Source organism: Suncus etruscus, chromosome 5 (assembly GCF_024139225.1).
Source record: "Suncus etruscus isolate mSunEtr1 chromosome 5, mSunEtr1.pri.cur, whole genome shotgun sequence".
In the NCBI taxonomy this organism is placed as follows: domain Eukaryota; kingdom Metazoa; phylum Chordata; class Mammalia; order Eulipotyphla; family Soricidae; genus Suncus; species Suncus etruscus.
The window spans coordinates 116,207,455-116,230,256 of NC_064852.1; the positions used below are offsets into that span (position 1 = coordinate 116,207,455).

Genomic DNA, 22,802 nt, shown 5'->3' on the forward strand with positions numbered 1-22,802 from the left:
AGTAACCCTGAGTGACCCAAAAACCAAAAACCAAAAAAAAAAAAAAAAAAAAAAAATGAGGGCTGGGTCACAGTGGTAGGGCATTTTCCTTGCACACTGCCAACCTGGGACAGATCAGAGTTCTATCTCTGGCATCCTACATGGTCCCCCAGCCTTCCAGGAGCACAGAGCCATCAGTAACCCCTGAACACCGCAGGGTGTGGCCCAAAAACAAACAAAAAATGGAGACTGGATTGCTAGCACAGCGATAGGGCATTTGCCTTGCATGCAGCTGACCTGGGTTCAATACCTGGCATCCCATACAGTTTCCCAAGCCTGCCAGGAGTAATTTCTGAGCATTGCTAGGTTTGGCCCAAAACCCAGAAAAATATATCTATAGGGTATTGGACATATAAAAAAGTTTTATATATTTTCCCATTCCTGAAAACCCTTTTGTTTTTGTCTTAATTTAATTTTTTAAATATCTTGTTTGTTTGTTTGTTTTTGAGTCACACTCGGCATTGCTCAGGGGTTACTCCTGGCTCTATGCTCAGAAATCGCTCCTGGCAGTTTTGGGGGACCATATGGGATGCTGGGATTCAAACCACTGTCCCTCTGCATGCAAGGCAAATGCCTTACCTCCATGCTATTTCACCAGTTCCTAAATATCTTTATTTAAGCATCATGATTACAAACATGTTTGTAGTGGGTTTCATTCATAAAAAGAGCATCCCCCTTCACCAATGCAACTCCCCCCTCATCTCCCTCCACCCCAACACCTGCCTGAAAACCCTTAATATTTCAGAGCAAAGAGCCAAGAATAGAGCCTGAGTACCATTATGTGCTCCTGCCAAATGACCATACAGCTTAAAGCATTATATAGATTCAATGCAATCCTTGTAAAAATGCTGTTGGAGTGGCCGTAGTGATAACATAGTGGGTAGGGAATTTAGTTTGCCTTACACATAGTCAACCCAGCTTTAATCCCCAACATCTCATAGGGTCCCCAAGCCTGCCAGGAGTGATTTCTGAGTGCAGAGCCAAAAGTAACCCTGAGAACAATTGGGTGTGACCCCCCCACCCAAAAATAGGAAGGGAGTGATCTCAGGTGTGGTAAATAAAGCAGCAGCAAAACAAGTGGGAAAAGATAAAAATAGCCTGAAAACAAAACCTTTAACAATGAAAATAGAATCAAGGTTACCAAGAAATAGATGTGTGGAGTGAGTTGAATGGACTCACTGGACTATGGTGAAGGAACTTTGACATTTTGGTGGTGAGTGTGGTGATAACACTGTACCACTAACACATTTACATTTTCTTTTTTTTGGGGGGGGGTCCACAGTTGATAGTAATTGGGTTACTCTGGCTCCCCACACAGAAATCATTCCTGGTGGCCGTAGGGAACCATATGGGGTGCCAGGGATCAAACCCAGACAATCTGTAAAAGCCTTAGTTTCTGTGCTATTGTTCTCACCCCTAAAACAGTTACATTTTCCTCAACTAGCATTACTTGAATTAAAAAAAAAATCCCAATGTGAAGAGAATGATACAGGGGGTGAGGGCACCAAAGTCCCCTATGCAAAAAACTGCTCCCACCCCCCTATTTTTTTTTAAATAGGGGCTCCCGCCTTTTTCATAGGACCTTGGGACATGAATTACTTTGGTTTACCTCATCTTTCTGCATCTTCCTTCCTTCCTTCCTTCCTTCCTTCCTTCCTTCCTTCCTTCCTTCCTTCCTTTCTTCTTTCCTTCTTTCCTTCCTCCCTCCCTCCTTCCCTCCCTCCTTCCTTCCTTCCTTTCATTTTTTTTTTTTGGCCCACATCCGGCCACGCTCAGGGGTTACTCCTGGTTCTGTGCTCAGAAATTGCTCCTGGCTCATATGGGATGACCATATGGGATGTTGGGAATTGAACCCGGGTCCGTCGTGGGTTGGCCACGTGTGAGGCAAATGCCCTACCGCTATGCTATCTCTCAGCCTCCCCCCTTCTTTAGGATCACTCCTGGTGATGCTCAGGGACAGAGATTAATCATAGAGAGCAGAGATTAAAGCCAGGTTGGCAGTGTGCAAGGCAAACATCCTACCCATTGTACTATTGTCCTGGCCCCATATATTTTATTTCTTCAAAGATGCAAATATCTATGTCTAAAAAATGATTTTGATCTTTCTTTTAAAAAATAATCTTTATTGAAGCACCATGATTACAAACATGTTTATAGTTGGGTTTCAGTTATAAAACAAGACACCCCCTTCACCAGTGCAACTTTCCACCACCAATGGCCCCCATATCTGTCCTCTCCCATCCCGTGCCTGTCTTCAAGAGAGGCATTCTATTTCTCTCACTCACTACCATTATCATGATAGTTGTTAGTGTAGTTATTTCTCCTATTGCACTCACCACTCTTTGTGGTAAGCTTCATATCATGGCCTGGTCCTTCCAGGCCTCATCTTTGATGATCTTAAAATCTTTAGTTATCACTCAAGAGCAAGCTAGCCTGTGTATCAAAGAAATCATAAATTTATATGTATATATATATATGTATGTGTACATACACAGAGAGAGAGAGAGAGAGAGAGAGAGAGAGAGAGAGAGAGAGAGAGAGAGAGAGAGAGAGAGAGAGAGAGAGAGAGAGAGAGAGAAATCGTTCCTGGCAGGCTTGGGGGACCATATGGGATGCTGGGATCCGAACCACCGTCCTTCTGCATGCAAGGCAAACACCCTACCTTCATGCTATCTCTCTGGCCCCCATAAATTTATATTTTGTAAAAAATAATAATAATAAAAATAAAGGAAAGTATTTTTTAAAGTGGGAATGACTTTTAGTTCCCTTTAAAAAAAAAAAAAAAAGAAGGTCCCCACTTGATTTAAAATTCTCTTCTGGGGCCGAAGCGATAGCACAGCGGTAAGGCATTTGCTTTGCATGTGGCCAACACAGGACGGACCCCAGTTCGAATCCCAGCATCCCATATGGTCCCCCGATCCTGCCAGGAGTGACTTCTGAGCACAGAGCCAGGAGTAACCCCTGAGCGCCGCTGGGTGTGACTCCTCAAAAAACATAAATAAAATAAAAAATAAAAAATAAAATAAAATGATCTTTCACCAGTGACAGTTTGAATTGGGCCTGATTTCCAATTTTATTTCCTTGTGTTGATATAGATATTTATATCTGTCTGTCTGTCCGTCTATCTGTATCTATCTCTAATTTTTTTTCCACTCATGTCTTCCCTTTTACTCTTTCACCCTCTTTTCCTTTTCCTGACAACACAGCAGGGTGAGGGCTCTGTGCTTGCGTGGGGGAGTTAGCATCGGTTTGCATTGGACCCTCGGGCAGCCCTTTCCCCTCGGGAGAGTTCCAGGGGCACAGGGACGTCCTGGCCAGCCGGTGGGTCGGTCGGTCGGTCGGTCGGAGCGCGCTGAGGTGGGGTAGAAGGTTGTGGCGGGACAGAGGGACCCGGAGGCTGAGGTTGGGGTGCGCGGTGGTGGTTGGGGGGCGAGGCTCCCCGAGGCTCCCTGCCACGCACCTGCGCCTGTCGGGCCTCGCCCTCAGGTGCTCCGCCCGGCGGCGTTCCTCGCGGCCTTCCGTTTGCTGCTTTATTCTCCTAAGAAACTGGGGCGCAGGCTGCGTGCGGTTGGGGTGCCGGGGAGGGAAGGAAGACAGAAGGGGCCCCCGGTGGTCCCTCCACAACTGATCAGGGGCCGGGGCCGAGCTCGGGGCTGCAGTGTTGAGCTGTCACGCGAGAGCCAGGCCCGGGGGTTGCAATCTCCCGCCGGTCCGGTCGAACCCGAGCCCGAGCCCGAGCCCTGCGCGCTCCGGGGCGGCGCGGGGCGGCGCGGGGCGGCGCGGCGGGCGCGGGTGCCCGGCAGCGGGTATCGGGGCGCATCTGCGCGGGGCCGAGCGCGACGCAGGCGGCCGAGGAGCGGCGCAGCGCGGCCCGGGAGTCGGGGTGAGCCTCCCGATTCCCCCACAAGAAGATCCATCCCAAACCCTCGCAGGGGCGAGGGAGGCCAACATCTGGGTTCCCCTGGCGACGCCGCGCGCGCACGCGGCCTCCTCCCTGCGGTCCCCACTCCCGACCTTGTCCTGGTCCCCGGGCAGAACCGGCCCCGAGTGGGTCCGGCCGTGGCTTTCGGTCCTTTCTGGGCCTTCGGGGAGCCGCCGGGGCCGCGATCGCGCGCTGGGGCCTGAGGTTGGGGTTTGGGGTGATTGCGCCCAGGGGTGCTGCCGGGGCTACATCTACGCGGTGCTGCTGTTTTCTCCGTCGTTGTTTTACCACGGGGACTTGGGGGACCCCCCCAGGGACGAGCTGATCTTCGGTAAGAGCCGAGGAAACGGCGCCCCAGAACCCCAGAATCCAAAACCCAGACCATCTCCCGCGCCCCGCATCCCGGTCAGGCTCCGGGTGATGTCATCGGGCATCGGGATGCTCGGAAACCTGCTGCTCGCGTGGGGGACCCGGGGAGCACACCCAGCCCGGGGATTGGGGTGGTGGGGAGCAGGTTTGGCGGCCCCGAAGAGGCTCTGGTCGCGCGCAGGCTTCCAGGGGGCTTTTCACCCGGAGGTCGCGGGGAAAATGTCACGTTCCTGTTCCTTTGCACGACTTTTGGGTTTTCTCTGGGTATTTCTGTCTGGATTTCTTCGGTTAGGATTCGGGCCACGGTACTGTAAGGCGATAGGACTTTTCATCAATCGCACATCAATATTGATGGGGCAGCCGCGGGTACCCCATCCTGTAGTGGGAGTTCATTCATTATGCATGTAATGGCCAAATGAACGTCCAATGGTATGTATGCTTTTTTTCCCTTTACTGAACAAAGGTATTTTTTGTTTATATGTGTTAGCTGCGCTTAACATGCCCCATCTATGCACTTTGGGAAGTATCTGTGTCCATCTATCTCATAGTGTGAAATTCTGGGGGAGCTAGCCATTGGAACAGCTGTATTCAAAACATTCTGCTAACCATTTGATAATTGTACTCGTCAGATCATAATTTGTTTTGTTTGGCTTGGGAGCCACACTCAGCGGTGCTTGGGGTTTACTCCTGGCAGTGCTCATAGGACTCTATGGGATAGCTGAGGTAGAATCCGGATGGGCCCTGAGCCAGACAAGCACCCTACCTACTGTACTATCTCTCCGGCCCCAGACAAATCATAATTTGGAAGTTAGATGGTTCTTCGGAGACCAGTTTGCAAAAACTGCCAACATATGAGACCAGTGGAAAACTGGGAAGTTTGTAATATTTTAGCATAATATTTTTATATTAGAAGTTTTATTGAAAAATAATATGAAACAGGACTGAATTAGAGCCAAATATCAAAATATTAAGTATCTAGTATAATTAACATATATTAAGTATTGTCAACATTTGTGATTTCATTGTGCTAATCCTCTATTTAAAGCCTGTTCTTTGCAGTCTACCCTTTCTCTTTACTCACTGTGCCTTCTCTGAAATTGTATTCTGTGTGTGTGTGTGTGTGTGTGTGTGTGTGTGTGTGTGTGTGTGTGTGGTGTGTGTAGGGGGTATTTGAGGTTACACCCTGCATTGCTCAGGGGTCACTCTCTATGTTTTGGGGGAACTCTATGTGGTATTCTGTGTGTAGAGGGTGTTTGAGGTTACACCCTTCATTACTCAGGGGTCACTCTTTATGTTTTGGAGGGACTCTATATGGTGCTAGAAAACCAAGTAGGATGGGCCACATGGAAGAAGACAAAAGTCTTAACCCCTGTGTTATCTAACAGGCCCCAAAATTTTAGTGTTTAACAGTAGATGGGGTGTGTGAGAGACTTTTAAACTTGCTTGTAAATGGAAAACTTACCTCGTATGAAATAGCTTTTCATACCTAGTCATATCCTTATTCCTTTCTGTATGTTTTCTATTAATACATTAAATATTTCCCTTTTTGTGAAGCAAAATTGTAAAGTTTTGTTTGATTCCAGTATTCACCATTATTATTCTTTTTGGTATTTGGGTGGGGCACATCTGGCAGTGTTCAGGGGTTACTCCTGGGTCTGCACTCAGGAATCACTACTGGCAGAGCTGTGGATCATATAGGATGCCAGAGATTGAACTAAGGTTGACCCCAAACATTTATTTTTACATAACTCATTGTTGCAAATATATAGGTTTTAATTTTTAATTTTTTGTTGATTTAATTTAAGTAAAAATAAAATGAAGACTTCAAGTACCTGACTTGCAACATACCATAATATATATGTACATATGTGTTTGTTTTGGGGACCATAACTGGAAGGTTCTTGAACTGTTGCAGTTCCATGCTCAGGAGTGACCCCTGGAGGTGCTAAGGGAACCAAAGGCGGTGCTGGGGATTTAAACCAGGATGGAGGTTTAAACACAATCACCTGCGAGGCAAATGCCTAACCTCCTTCTTTCCAGCCCCTCCAATTATTTATTTACTTACTAGGCCACACCCAGTTATACTCAGGGCTTATTCCTGGCTCAGAGCTCTGGGACACTCCTTGTGGGCTCAGGGCACCAGCGATTAAATGAACTCTGTTCATGTATGTAAGGCAAGTGCCTTATCCACTGTAATATCTTTTGGGCCCCCTTATATATATTTTTGGGGGGCACACCTGGCGGCACTCAGGGGTTATTCCTGACTCTGCACTCAGAAATTGCTCCTGGCAGGCTCAGGGGACCATATGAGATGCTAGGGATCGAACCCAGGTCTGTCCCAGGTTGGCCATGTGCAAGGCAAATGCCTTACTCTGTTCTATCACTCTGACCTCCTATATATTTTTTAAGCAGGAAATAAAAATATTGCAATAGAGCTAAAATTATTTGACTACCAAAACCAATCTCTTCTGCTCACCTTATAAATATTACTCAGTTCTCTGATAGACTTTAAGAAAACACATAGGGGCCGGTGAGATATCTTGGAGGTAGGGTGTTTGCCTTTCATGCAGAAGGATGGTAGTTCAAATCCCGGCATCCCATATGGTCCTCGAGCCTGCCAGGAGTGATTTCTGAGCATAGAGCCAGGAGGAACCCCTGAGAGCTGCCGGATGTGACCCAAAAACCAAAATAAAATAAAATAAAATAAAATACATAAATGTGTAAGTCATGGAGCTTCTCTTCATGGTTAGTATGAGAGAGAAGGTTACTTTGCAAGGCAAACACCTTAACTCCTATTCTATTGTTCTGGTCCCCCCACTTTTTTTTTTCGAGGAATATTGTTGCTTTACCTCGTGGTGTTCAAGACTTTCTGACCTGGCCTGGGCTCCCCTTTTCATGGTGTTTCAGGAACAAAGCATGTGCTCAGCCAATGAAACTCTTTCTCCAACCCATCCCCATACTTACAAAGTTGTTTGTAACAGTTTCTGGCATATGTTGTTCCAACACCAATCCCAGCACCAGTGTCAGCTTCCCTACACCAGAGTCCCACCAGTTCCCTCCTACCTTCACCTCAGCTTATCACCTGAACAGGCACATTTTTAAGTTGGGGTTGTAGTTTAGGTCTCAGGCTTACAGTGCTGTTGATTCTGGGGTTTACATATATAACAAACACTGAAGACCCCAACCCCTGCCTGTTACCTCCCATCTGCCTCTTCTCTCCTCCCTAGTTTCTTTCCTTCCCTGTTCTCTTGCCGATAACCAAGGGCCAAGGCAATGTAGGTGCTTCTCTTTGATAGTTGATATCCCTTTTGCTAACTTCACTTAATAGGATAACCTCCAGTTCCAGCCAAGTTGCAGCAAATACTCATGATTTAAACCTCCCTGGTATCTATATATATTTTTTCATTCTGTAGATATACCAATACTGTGACCACTCTCCCAATTCCATATGTTAATATCACGTGTATGGTCAAACCCACCCACAGCTGGGAAGGGACTGCAGTTGGAGATATAGGTGTTGTCTGGGGGGAGGGGAGAGATGGAAAGGCAGCAAGAGATCATGGAGGGCAGCAGAGAGAGGCTGCTTGAAAAGACTTAGCATAGAAGCCATGTGGGGAAATGCACACGGCGTTAGGACTGTGAAATAAAGCTGGCTGACTCCTGGAATTTCATCTGACTGCTTGTGAATTTTTGTTTTGTTTTTGTTTTTGGGTCACACCTGGCAGCGCTCAGGGGTTACTCCTGGCTCTATGCTCAGAAATCGCTCCTGGCAGGCTCAGGGGACCATATGGGATGCCAGGCTTTGAACCACTGACCTTCTGCATGCAAAGCAAATGCATTACATCCATGCTATCTCTCCAGCCCCTGCTTGTGAATTTCTACACCTTATCCTGTGCCTTCAGACCCGCCGGCCGAAGGGGCTTAAAACTCCGTACCAAAAAAGGTTTCACCCCAACACTAGGACTCAATATTTTATTTGTTGGTTTGTTTGTTTAGGTTTTGGGGGTCACACTTGATGGTGCTCAGGGGTTACTCCTGGCTCTTCGCTCAGAAATTGCTCCTGGCAGGCTGGGAACCATATGGGTTGCAGGGATTCTAACCACAGTCCATCCTGGGTTGGCTGCATGTAAGGCAGAAGCCCTACTGCTGTCCTATCTTTCCAGTCCCAGACTCAATATTTTATATTAAAACAACACAATAAAAAACAAACAAACAAACAAAACCAACACAATACCTTTTATTATCCACTCATCTGTCATTGGGTACCTTTGATGATTCCATATCCTGCTGTTGTACTGTGCTGCAATGAACAATAGTGTGCATATGTCCTGCTGAATAAATGTTTTTTGTGTCCTGAGGGTAGATACCAAGAAATGAAATTTCTGGGTTACATGGTAGCTTTATTTTTACTTTTCTGAGAAGTCTCCATCTGGGTTGTACCAGACAACATTCCTACCAGCAGTGGATGAGAGAGTTCCTATTTCACCACATGCCTGACCAAACATGTTGTTGCTGGGTTTTTCTGCTTGTTTGTTTGTTTGTTTATTTTTAATAATGTGCCATTCTTACTGGTGTGAAATGTTACCTCACTGTCATCTTGATTCAGATTTCCTTGATAAGTGATGATGAGCATCTTCCCATGTAAATATTAACCAACTGTCAATATTCAATTATCTTTTTGTGTCCTCTCCCCATCTTTGGATGCATTTTTTTGTTATTGGTCTTTATGACTACTTTATATATCTTGGATATTAAACCTTTTATCTGATATGTTGAGTGCAAATATTTCCTCCTATTCAGTTGGATGACTTTTAGTTTTAACTTGTGAGGTTTTCTTTTTTTTTAAGGCACATCCAGCAGTGCTCAGGACTGACTCCTGGCTCTGTTCTCTGGGGCCACTTCTGGAGACACTTGGAGATAGTATGAGGGTTGCTGGAGACTGAACCCGGTTTGATTGCATGCAAGACAATCACCCTACCCAATTGCTTTGGTTCCGGGAGCATGTTTCTTTTGACATGCAGAAACTTAAATTTGATGTAGTTCCATCTGTTTTTGTTTCTTTACCAGTGAAATTATATCACTGAAAATATTTTGAAGTCCAAATCTAGGAGTGTTCTACCTATATTTTTCCCCAGTATATATATTTTAAACTTTATTGATTGATTATTTGGGGGCCACTCCTGGAGGCATTCAGGGGTCACTCCTGGCTCTGCATTCAGAAATTGCCCCTGGCAGGCTGGGGGACTATATAGGATGCTGGGAATCAAACCAGGTTCCTCCCAGGTTGGCTGCATGAAAGGCAAATGCCCTCCCATTGTGCAATCTCTCTGGTCCTCCTCACTGTATTTTATGAAACTCTGGTCTGATCTCAAGGTCTTTGATTCACTTTGAGTTGACTTTTGTGTTAGGTGTGTAATTACAGATCGAGGTTCATTTCTATAAAATGTGGCTACCCCATTTTCTCAACACCTGTTATTGAAGAGGCTATCAGATTCAATTTGTTTATATTTACTTGCTATAAATTAACACATAATTCATTTTGCCATTTTGATTGAGGTGGATCTCAAATAAGATACGGATTTAAAATTATTTTTATTTTATGATTTGAAATTCTTAGCATTTACTAGGAAGTTTGCACTAATCATATGATATATTATACATATACTGTTTGTATAATTGCTCTTTTTCTGAAAGTATATTGTTTATAATGTTGCCTTACCTCCTGTTTTTCCACCCATTTTTGCTTTTCTTATTTATCTTGTTCTGTTGTATTACTCCTAGTAATTCAGAAATTAAACATCCTACGTTTACCCTTTTTTTTTTTTAGGGGATCTGCACCTGACAGTACTCAGGGATTATTCCTGGCACTGTGCTCAGGTATAATTCCTGGATGGGTCTGGGGACCCTAAGGAGTGCTGGGTATTGAACCTGGGGTAGCTGAGTACAAAGCAGATGCCCTTTCCACTATACTATCACTCTAGCCCCCAAATATCCTATTTGTATTTAATTAGTAATTACTTCCAAATAAAATGAAAGTGAAACATTTTATCCTCATTTAAAAGACTGCTTTCCCTGAAATTGCTGATGAGTCACATCCTTCATACCTCCTTTTGTTCCTACCTCCCACATTTATTAGAATAAAGTAGAACTTTAAAAAACTATTATTTGTGTCTTTTATGTATCCTCTCTAACATTTTAATTTCTTTACATAACCATGTTAAGAATAATTACCTAGACTTTAATTTTTAAATTTACAGGTTACAATTTTCATCTCTATTTATTTTTTCTTGGCTGAGACCCCCCAAACACATTTCTATTTCTTTTATAACTAATTAAGTTCTTTATTTTTTAATTTATTGGATATAAAATATTTAATTCAGTGATTTTAAAATAACTTGGGAATCTTTACATGTCTGTGAGTAGATATGAAATGTGTATTATTCTATACGGCAATTAGAATTTAGGATATTTTACTAAGAAAACAGGAGTATGCACAAAGTTGCATGTGCAGCAATATTAAAAGCAAAACAAAGAACTAATAAATGTCTATAAAGAAACTGGTTTAATAAAATAGAATTATTTCCATCCATTATAGCAAAATCATACATTTTGTCACTTTTGTCAACATCTGAAGATTATTCATCTTTTGACCTATGTATTGTGTAAATTCTAATTATAACAAATTTAGACCATTCAAAATAAACATTAGTACAATTATCTCTTTCAACATCAATATTTCATAATAGTTCTATTTTTTTTTATTTTTGGGCCACACCCGGTAATGCTTAGGGGTTACTCCTGGCTATGTGCTCAGAAGTTGCTCCTGGCTTGGGGGACCATATGGGACACTGGGGGATCGAACCGCGGTCCGTCCAAGGCTAGCGCAGGCAAGGCAGGCACCTTACCTTTAGCGCCACCGCCTGGCCCCAATAGTTCTATTTTTCAATAAGGATAAGTATTGAGGGCCGGATAGATAGCATGGAGGTAAGGCTTTTGCCTTGCATACAGAAGGATGGTAGTTCGAATCCTGGCATCCCATATAGTCCCTGAGCCTGCCAGGAGCGATTTCTGAGCATAGAGCCAGGAGTAACCCCTGAGTGTTGCTGAGTGTGACCCAAAAACAAACAAAGAAAAAAGAATAAGTATTGGGGGCCGGAGCAGTGGCACAGCAGTTTGCTTTGAATTCAGCTGACCTAGGACGGACTGCAGTTTGATCCCTCAGTGTCCCATATGGTTCCCCAAAACAGGAGCGATTTCTGAATGCATAGCCAGGAATAACCCCTGAGCATCACCAGGTGTGGCCCCCAAACAAACAAACGAACAAACAAAAAAAGAGTAAGTATTGGATAGATGTTTATTATTATTGACAAGGCTTTAAAAATAAATTCCTTTTACTCTTTTCCTTGTAGCAACTCCATGGATTCCTTTGAGCAACCCAGACCAGAAGATAACCAGTCAGTAGTTAGCCGAATGCAAAAGAAATACTGGAAGACTAAGCAGGTCTTTATTAAAGCAACAGGGAAAAAGGAGGATGAACACGTGGTAGCATCTGATGCGGAATTAGATGCTAAACTTGAGGTAAATATGAGGATTTAGCTTAGTGCAAATTATTCATTATTTTATGTATGTATGTATGTATGTATGTATGTATGTAATTTTGAATTTGGGGCCCTCCCCCATGTAGCTTTGCTCAGGGATGCCCATATATTCATAGACTAATGTTGCATCAAGGAGCCAGTGACTCTCACTGTGTGCAAGGCAAATGCCTTAACCTCTGTGCTGTCTTTCAGGCCCATGACTGGATATTATTAGGAACTAAAAGGGGAACAAAGACAAGCTTTCAAACTGCAGAATTTATGTGACAAGTGAGAATTTGATGATGGAATGTTTAAATTTATCTCTGTCAATCAGATCTTCTAGGCAAGGGGTTATAAATCTCAGAGAATTGGCAAACTGGTGTTTATAGGTTAGATAAATCACAAACCAAATTAGATCTTTGGCATAAAGACTACCACTGTTTTGTTTTTGTTTAGTTTTGGGGCCAAACCTAGTGGTGCGGTGCTCAGGGGACCTTATGGAATGTCAGAGGACCGAACACAGGTCAACAGAATACAAGGCAAACATCCAATCCACTATGCTATCTTTCTGGCCCAAGGACACTTTGTTTTGGCTTTTGGTCACACCCAGCTGGTACTCAGTGGTTACTACTGACTCTGCACTCAGAAATTACCATATGGAATGCCTGGGATCAAACCCAGATTAGTCCTGGGTTGGCTGTGTTCAAGGCAAACACTCTACCACTGTGCTATTGGTCTGGCCCAATAGATTTAATTTTTATTTTTTTGTTTTTTAGGCCATAAATGGTAATGTTCAGTGCTTACTCCTGGCTCTGTGCTCAGGGATTACTTCTGTCTGGTCTTGGGGGACCACATGGGATGCTGGTGATTGAACTCAGGTCATTAAATGAAAGGCAAGCACCCTACTGCTATGATATCTCTCTGGCCCCCCAAAGTATAATTTTTTTGTTTTGGGATTACACCTGGTGGTGCTCAGGGGTTACTACTGGCTCTGTGCTCAGGGGGTCATTCCTGACAGTGCTCAGGGGCCCACATGAGATGCCAGAGATTGAACCCGAATCAGCCACGTGCAAGGCAAACATACCTGCTCTACTATCACTCTGACCTATCAAAGTGCATTATTTTTGATGCAATAATACATAATTTCCTTTTTGTTTGTTTGTTTGTTTGGGGGAGAGACCAAGAGTTGTTCAGGGCTATTCCTGTTCAGCTCTATGCTCAAGAACTGCTGGGTGGCTGTACTTGGTTCCAGGGTTAAATCTAGTCTCCTGCATGGAAAGTGTGGTCAGCCTCTGAATGAACTCTCTGACCCCCAGTGTTTAATTTTTGTAGAAAATCCACTCACCTGTTATGTTTATGCCAATAATGGAGCAAAGCCAAACCCACAATTGACATATTTTCGAAAGTTATTTGATTCTGTGGTTGGCAATATTTAATTCAGCTTATTTTTTATTTATTTATTTATTTATTTATTTATTTATTTATTTATTTAGTGTTTCTGGGCCATACCCGGTGACACTCAGGGGTTACTCCTGGCTATGCACTCAGAAATCGCTCCTGGCTTGGGGGACCATATGGGATGCCGGGGATCAAACCCAGGTTCGTCCTGGGTCAACTGCGTGCAAGGCAAGCACCCTACCGCTGCTCTAGCCCCTAATTCAGTTTATTTTTAACCAACTTTGTTTCTATTAAGGAAGCAGCTGAGAGGATAGTTGTAAATTTTTATTACCTTCCCTTTATCACTTTTCCCATTAGACTTTTAGGTTGAAACCTGTGGTTTCTGTAACAGAAATAAAATCAAGATCAAAGTTCATCAAAAGTCAAGGAGAATAGGCATATTTATAAACAAATTTTCTGCTTTTAAAGTGCTTATAACATATATTTTATAATTGATTATGGTTCTTTCAATTGTCCTAATAAACTTTGTATTTCAAAGGTGTTTCACTCCATTCAAGAGACATGCACTGAACTTCTGAAGATTGTTGAGAAATATCAGCTAAGACTCAATGGTATGAAGTCACAACTATAACGGGAAAATTTCTATTTCAAATAAATATTCATTTCATTTAAAAATAAATGATAGTGTAAAATAGACTTAAACTATTTTTGTGTTTAAAACAGTGACCCGTTCTCAAAGACCCTGCTGTCCATTTCAGCTCTAGAAACTGTCTGCCATAATTTATTTTTTTGAGTTGATTTTCCTGTCCAGAATTATTTAAAATTCTCCTTTGAGTTTTTGGTAACCTTCCCATTCTCACCCCTCTGCATGGGAAATCAGGACAATTCTCCATTCCTTCTCTCAATGTGTGTTGTCCTGGCTCCAACCAAGTTTCATTCCCATGGCGCTACCAAATTGCTTCTGTCATCATCATTAAGAATTCAATACAATTCTTATGACCAGACTTTTGTCTTGACTTATCCCATGTGTGCGTCTACCTGAGTTTCCAGTGTGGAGGGTCAAACCCATGCAAATAATATAACCTATGACTGGATTGCATATTGGGCCTCACCCTTTCTTTTTTAACATAGCTGGGCTTCCCCTGATATTGATACTCTATAGGATTTCAGGCATATCCCTGAATTTTCTTCTGTGAGTTGTGCTTTTTCTTTTTTTTTTTTTTGTTTGTTTGTTTTTGGACCACACCCGGCGGTGCTCAGGGGTTACTCCTGGCTGTCTGCTCAGAAATAGCTCCTGGCAGGCACGGGGGACCATATGGGACACCGGGATTCGAACCAACCACCTTTGGTCCTGGATCGGCTGCTTGCAAGGCAATCGCCGCTGTGCTATCTCTCCGGGCCCGAGTTGTGCTTTTTCAATGGTCTTCTGTGACTCAATTCTCCTTTCCTCTTGATCTCTTCATGCTGGAATTCATTCTTTGGATCTCTTCTTCTCTAATTAACATACTCCTGAATGTGGCCATTTTTCTGAGTCGATTCTCTCATTTTTCTATCTTAGAACTCTTCTTCAGTCATCTGTATTATTAGGCTTATGGACCTAGTAGGCTTCCTAAGCATTTGTCTGGGGAGATCTTCAAACCTCCATATCTGAAATGAAATGTCATATTTGTTTTTGTTTTTGGTTTGTTTTTTTTTTTTTTTTTTTGTATTTCGGGCCACACCCATTTGATGCTCAGGGGTTACTCCTGGCTAAGCGCTCAGAAGTTGTCCCTGGCTTGGGGGGACCATATGGGACTCCAGGGATAGAACCAAGGTCCTTCCTTGGCTAGTGCTTGCAAGGCAGACACCTTACCTCTAGTGCCACCTCACTGGCACCATGAAATGTCATTTTTATAACACCCTGCCTACTGACAGCATCACCCTTGACAACAGTTATAGATTTTGTGCATTGTTTTTCTTCTTCTTAACGATAGAGATTTATCTCTTTTGTTTATTTCTATGTTCTCAAAACCTAGAAACAATGTTATGTTCAATATGTTCAGTGGGTGGTTTTTTCATGCAAATTAATTTTTAACTTTTTAGTCAAAACTCATCTATGGTCCCCATTCAAGAAGAAATTCAAGAAGAAGAGCATAGTATGAAATGGTCTTTTTTGTGTATATACCTATCATGTGCAAGATTGTGATTTTCCCAAGGAAATGTTAGCAAAAACAGTAAGAGCTACAAAATAATACAGGATTGAGTTCCAAATAGTTGTAGACATGCTCTGGATTCCTCCTAACAAACTATAACCGAGGATTAGTGTGATTGGTAAAAACAACTCCATAGGTAAGAACTGAAGTAAAACTTAAAACATTTATAGAAGTTGAATATGTGGAGAAAAGAAGAGATTTGGAGTCAGGGATTAGAAATACAAAGAGTAACACTAACCTGCATGGGCAGGAGAGTTTGAAGAGGAACTTACAGGATGATAAAGGGGCAAAGGAAGGCTGGCATCAGATGTCAAGGACCTTAAATATTTAACAAAGCAGTATAAAGCCATCAAAATGATTGGACCAGGGAATCAGCACAAGCTTTCCTTAGGCTACATCAAAATTGAAATGAGAAGCAACATTGGCACACTTGTGTACCCCGCATTTTGCTATGAGTTGTTGTGACCTTAGAGTACTTTGCTGGGACATTCCAGGATGAGGAAGAGATGTTCATAGAGAGATTACCTCAGATACCTTCTTTTCAATATTGCCTCCAAGAAAATGGTTTTTTGAAGACTAGTAATGTCTTGTGTTTAGACAGAACCTGTCAACTGCAGTGAATCAGCCCAATGCTATAACTCTCTTTGGGACTAATATGACTAGAGAAGGTTACACAGAGGTAGGGTATCTTATTTTTACAGTAGTTTACAGCACAGAATCAGCTTATTTCATTGCATTTGGTAAGTTTAAGGCTAACTAAGAATGTATATCCTGTTGATACTTGCTGAGCTCTTTGAATCTTGGGATACAAATGGAAATATTGTTTGTTTTCTCTCTCTCAAATAATCAGAACATCAATAACTCTCCATCATTGTCACAGGCCCTTTCTTCCCTCTAGGATATGATTACATTCTTCATTCTTTCTTAATTATCTCACCCTAGCTTCCTGATTGAAAAATTAAAAACAAGTTTGAAAACTGAAAGGGGATACTTAGTATCTCTGAGGCAGCAAGTAAATTCACAACTTCTCATCTGCTAGCTATTGGGTTTTGGGCTATGCCTGTCTCTGCTCAAGATTACTCAGTGTGCAAAAACAAATCACCCCTAGTGATGCTCAGGAACCATATGCAAGGCCAGAGATCAAATCTGGGTCATCTGTGCATAAGGCAAGTGCCTTAGCCACTAAGCTGTCTTTTTGGCCCATAGGTCACTTATTTATTTTTTTAATTATCTTTATTTAAACACCGTGATTACAAGTATGATTGTAGTTGTATGATAATAGTCATGTAAAGAACACCCCCCTTCACCAGTGCAAGATTCCCACCACCAATTTTCCAGATCTCCCTCACTCATTCACATTGTTATGATAGTTTTCAGTGTAGTTATTTCTCTAACTTCACTCATGTGGTGAGCTCATGTCATGAGCTGCAGTAGGTCACTTTTTAAAAAATAAATACACTTACCTATTATTGGTTTCTTGCTTATCTTGTAAAATGTTTTAGTATTCTTGGAGTATAATGCCCTAAAGTGGTAACTCTGGATCATTTGGATCTTCTATTTTTTAAAAATTATTTTTGTTTTTGGATCTCACCCAGCGGTGCTCATTATTCCTGGCTCTGTGCTCAGGAATTATGCCTGGCATAATGCTCAGGGGTCCAGATGGAGTAATGGCAATAAAACTCAGACCAGAAGCCTGCAAAGAAAATGTCCTAACCACTTAACTATCTCTATAGCCCCTCTATTTTAAATTCTTTGAGAAGTCTCCAAATAATTTTCCTTTAAGACTGAACCAACAATGGTCCCACCAACAGTTAACACCGGTTTGCTGTGTTAATCTCTCCAGCAAACTTTTACTGGACACTTTTTATAAAATCCTTTATAAAAAGGAGGCTGTGAGGTGATATCTCATGGTTGTTTGGATCTGCATTTCCCAGGTTATCAGCGATGGTGAGCATTTTTTATATGCCTGTTGGCCAAGCCATCTTTATGTCTTCTTTGACGGATTGTCCAGCTCCTTGCCAATTTTTTGATGTGATGGTTTTCCTGTTGTTAAGAATGTTTAATGTACCTACCTTGAATGTCACTTCTTTGCTTTGGCCAAGCAATGTGAATTTTGTTTTGTTTCTCATTCATTAGGATGTGTTTTTATTTTTGGCAGTAGCTTTTAAATTTTATGTGGTCCTACTTGTTTAATTCTGCTTTTTATTTTCCTCCTTTGCCATTAGGGTCATCTTATTGAAGATCTTTTTTTTTTTTTAACAAATTTATTACATACATGATTGTGTTTGGGTTTCAGTCATGTAAAGAACACCACCCATCACCAGTGCAACATTCCCATCACCAATGTCCCAAATCTCCCTCCTCCCCACACAACCCCCGCCTGTACTCTAGACAGGCTTTCTATTTCCCTCGTACATTCTCATTATTAGGATAGTTCGAAACTTAGTTATTTCTCTAACTAAACTCATCCCTGTTTGTGGTGAGCTTCATGAGGTGAGCTGTAACTTCCAGCTCTTTTCTCTTTTTATTGAAGATATTTGAGATCAATATCAAGGAGAGTTCTGCCTTTGTTTAGTTTATCTTATACAGGTCTGATATCAAGGTCTTTTTTTGTTCATTTGCCACATCCAGTGTGCTCCTGGCTCTGCACTCAGAAATTGCTCCTGGCAGGCTTGGGGGACCATATGGGATGCCAAGAATTGAACCCAGGTCTGTCCCAGGACAGCCATGTGCAAGGCAAATGCCCTACTGCTGTACTATCTCTCTGACCCCTGATATCAAGGACTTTAAAACCATTTTGAACCATCTTTGCATTCCAGGGATCAATCACTTTGCCATGGTGTGTGATCTTTTTAGTGTATTTTTGTGTCTAATTTGATAGGTTTTGATCGAGATCTTTGTATCTTTGTTCATCAGGGATATTAACTTATAATTTTATTTTTGAGTGATGTCTTCTACTTTTGAAATCAAAATAATGATGGCCTCATATAAACTGGGATGATTTTTGTTCCTTTTGCTTCCTGGAAGAACTTGAGAAGGACTGGTAGTAGGTTCTCTTTGACGTTTTAGATTTCAGTAACTGTCACAGGCTAGTAACAAGTGGTTCCAGATTGTCATTGTGCTGCTGAAGCTTTTAAAGGTTTCAGGAAGTAAATTTGAACATTTCTGGGCCTGGGATACTGAGCATAAGCAGTGAATTTAGGGTAGGATTGAAGAATAAGTTAACATTTTTAAATAGACAACAAAAATCTGCTAGAAGTAATGATCTCAAAATGTGTCATGCATTTGAAAAGGAATTTATTGCTATTTTTATTTTGTAGGTTGGGAATTTGGTTATTGTGGTTGCTTTTGTTTTCACTAAAGGTCAATCTTTTTCAAAATGAGGTCCATGAACTTACTACATTAGAATCATCTAGGTTGCTTGTGAATAAAGCAGATTCTCCTACCCATAAAATCAGGATTTCTAGATATGGAAACATAGGAATTTACATTATAAAAATAAATCTTTCTTCTCCCAAGTAATTTTCATGTACAGAGAAATAATGCAGTGAGAATTTCCATAGTGTTTTAAGCAGATGATGAGATGAAACCATTAACTACACCACTTTTTTCCCCTTAGTTATATCAGAGGAAGAAAACGAACTAGGGCAATTTTTAAAGTTTCAAGCAGAACGGAATGCGACCCAAGCCAGCACGATGATGGATGCCACTGGCAAGGCTCTCTGTTCTTCGGCTAAACAAAGGTGTTCCACTTTTACATTATTCTTAGAAATAGAAAGTCTCTGTTTTGATGTATGTACTTACAGATTCATATTGCTAAAACTTTCTGAGCATTTTTATGGAGGGTTAAAAAGAAAAATATTCCAGGTATATAACTGTTTGGGTTTTTTGTTTTTTATTTTGTTTGTTTGTTTTTTGTTTTTGAGTCACACCCAGTGACGCTCAGGGGTTACTCCTGGCTATGTGCTCAGAAATAGCTCCTGACTTGGGGACCATATGGGACCCTGGGGATCGAACTATAGTCCATCCTGGGTCTGCCATGTGCAAGCAAAAGCCCTACCACTGTGCTATCACTCTGGCCCCATATACCTGCTTTTGATAACTGTTTTGCTCATATTTTTTTTGTATTTAAAAATAATTAAAGGTTGATATTTAGTGGCCAGAGCAGTAGTACAGTGGGTAGGGTATTTGCCTTGAACATGTCCAACCCAGGTTCATTCCCTGGCATCCCGTATGGTCCCCTGAGCCCATTAGGAGTAATTCCTGAGCATAGAGCCAGGAGTAAGCCCTGAGTATCACTGGGCATGGCTCGCCTTCACAAAAAGTTGATATTTAGTTAGTTCATTTCTATAAGTCATCTTTTAGGTCCATATTTATTTTGGGGTTTTATTCTACAATATTATTTACCAAAACCAATGAAGGCTATGTTCTTAAAATAACAGTTTTAGTCCTTTCCAAGGGTATAAGAAGTATAAGAAGCCAAATTGTCCTGATGTAGCATGTAAGGCCACTGGTCCTAGTACAGTAGCCAAGGCCCATGTCCAGGTCATTTCCCAAACCAGCTGCTGCCTCAGAGTGGTTGCCACTGATAGAGCTTGAAAAAACCTGTATCCTCAGGATGAGGGGGATTGGCATTGCAGCATGTCATAATTGTGACCTTTTGCAACAACTCAACAAGAACAAGGTAGCCCAGAAATGCAGAAAACATGGCTCAGGGCACAGGTTGGAAATTTCTTAAGTAACTGAATTCAACAGGTACAGACTCGCTAGAGTCTAAATGTCTGTTTTTGTTAAATTTCCCACTGTTTGTAATTCATATTAGAACTTTTTTGGATAAATCTCTTAATTACATGCAAGCTGCTAAAATTTAAATATTTTGTTAGTTTCTCCACCTTTAATATTTATGTTAGAACTTAATTTAAGGGCCCGGAGAGATAGCACAGCGGCGTTTGCCTTGCAAGCAGCTGATCCAGGACCGAAGGTGGTTGGTTCAAATCCCGGTGTACCATATGGTCCCCTGTGACTGCCAGGAGCTATTTTTTTTTTTTTTTTTTGGTTTTTGGGTCATACCCGGCAGTGCTCAGGGGTTATTCCTGGCTCCAGGCTCAGAAATTGCTCCTGGCAGGCACGGGGGACCATATGGGACACCGGAATTCGAACCGATGACCTCCTGCATGAAAGGCAAACGCTTTACCTCCATGCTATCTCTCCGGCCCCCCCAGGAGCTATTTCTGAGCAGACAGCCAGGAGTAACCCCTGAGCACCGCCGGGTGTGGCCCAAAAACCAAAACAAACAAACAAACAAACAAAAAAAACCCTTAATTTTAACTCTATGCTTTAATTTTAACTCTATGCTTTACATTTGTCATTTTTAGCATAGAGATAGGTGTTTCACAGTTTTTTGTTATACTAGTTAAAAATAGGGCCTACCAAATATGTGATGAAGGTACAACTTAAGTGGCTTCATTCAGAAACATCAAACTCCTGTTCCCCTCAGTAGTTCTCTCCCCTCTTTTTGTAAGACGGCACACCCAGCAGTGCTCAGGGTCTAACCCCATATGTGCTCCAGGTCACTCTGTTTGGTGCTTGGGGAGACTATGAGATACCTCGGGTTGAACTTGGGGCTCCTACAGGTAAAATATGTGCTCTATCCTTGAGCCAACTGTTCTCACCCTCATTATTTCTCTTAGCATTGCAGGAAGTTCTTCTATACCCAGGATTTAGGAAGTTTATCAAGAGAAAGACTTCTACTTATTAATGATTGCAGTATGTCTTGATTGTTTGTTTTTATGGCCACACCCAGCAGTGCTCAGGCTTTACTCCTGACTCCGCACTCAGAAATTATTCCTGAATTTCTCGGGAGAACACATAGGGGATGGCAAGGATCGAACCTGGGTTGACCTCATGCAAGGCAAATGCCCTCCCTGCTGTGCTAACACTCTGGCCCATATATACAGAGTTTCTTATCTGTAGAAGGATAGATTAAAATGCATATTTTTATACATGGATTAATAATAAAATATTGCAAAAATTACATTTTTCTTTTCTAAAATAAGAAAAGCAAAGCAAGAACATAAAGACACATCTTTTTTGTTTTGTGTTTTTTTTTTTTGGGCCACCCCTGTGACCCTCAGGGGTTACTCCTGGCTATGTGCTCAGAAATTGCTCCTGGCTTGGGGCGGGGGACCATATGGAACACTTGGAGATCATGGTTGAACCACAGTCTGTCCAGGGTCAGCCGTGTACAAGGCAAACAAATGCCCTACCGCTGCACCACTGCTCCAGCCCCAAGATACATCTTTATTCATTCATAGTTGGCTGTGTAACACCTGCTTTCTTAAGTTTCTTAGGCATATTATTATATTTTTTAATTCTTTATTTGTTTGGGGGCCACTCCCAGTGATGCTTGAGGTTACTCCTGGCTCTGCACTCAAGAATTATTCCTGGTGGTGCTCTGGGGGCATCATGGGATGCCCAACCTGCTAGACTAACTCTCTAGCTCTAATTTCTTAGGCATTTTAATAACTCTTGTTTATAGATTCATCTTGATAATAAACATGCCTTACATTATTTTTAATATTGGTTATGGCTTTATTTTGCTCATGGTGCGTACACCCCTTTGACTTTTACCTCTCTGCCACTAGATTGGCCCTGTGTATTCCCCTGTCTCGTCTTAAGCAAGAGGTAGCAACATTCAGCAAAAGGGCAGTCTCAGATACCATGGTGACAATTGAGCGGATGGAGCGGGCACGCACAGAGTACAGAGGAGCTCTGCTCTGGATGAAAGATGTATCCCAGGAGCTTGATCCGGAGACCTTAAAGCAAATGGAAAAGTTCAGAAAAGTATGGGGAAAATTCCATTTCTTTATCTGTAAACCTATATTATAATCAATATTCTTACTCTTCAGGCAACACTCCCAACCCATCGACATTTTCTGTTGATTTTTAAACAATCCTCCCTCATTGTATATCTAGTTATACCTGTAAGTATTGCTTACTTGAAAAATGGGGATATGACTGCAGAAGGAAAATTTCATTCATGAGGAAAATATATAGTGTAAGTAAACATTGACATAAAACTGTAAAAAAAAAAAAAAGAGATGGCTAGCTAAGGCTTTAGTCTTGTCTCTCTATTCCCCTCCCCTCCTCTCTCCTCTGTTCTCCTCTCTTCTCTCTTCCCCTCCAATCTCCTCCCCTCTCCTCCATTCCCTTCCCAGTTTTAGCAGTACCAATAAATCTTTTTAGTTTGCTTTTGGGCCACATTCAGTGGTTCTCAGGAACCCCTATGTCTGCACTCAGGCATCA

At 42.1% G+C, this 22,802-nt stretch overlaps 1 protein-coding gene across 1 annotated transcript in view; it reads left to right on the plus strand.

Moving 5' to 3' along the window:
* The first annotated feature begins 3,607 nt into the window (after positions 1-3,607).
* The window catches only part of ICA1L (islet cell autoantigen 1 like), a 44,283-nt gene continuing 25,088 nt past the window's right edge, over positions 3,608-22,802 (plus strand). Inside the window, exons 1-5 of the mRNA XM_049773261.1 lie at positions 3,608-3,922; positions 11,740-11,908; positions 13,844-13,916; positions 19,117-19,240; positions 22,142-22,340. Of these exons, the coding sequence (XP_049629218.1) occupies positions 11,747-11,908; positions 13,844-13,916; positions 19,117-19,240; positions 22,142-22,340 (558 nt within the window). The 5' untranslated portion in view covers positions 3,608-3,922; positions 11,740-11,746. The remainder of the gene's footprint in view (positions 3,923-11,739; positions 11,909-13,843; positions 13,917-19,116; positions 19,241-22,141; positions 22,341-22,802) is intronic.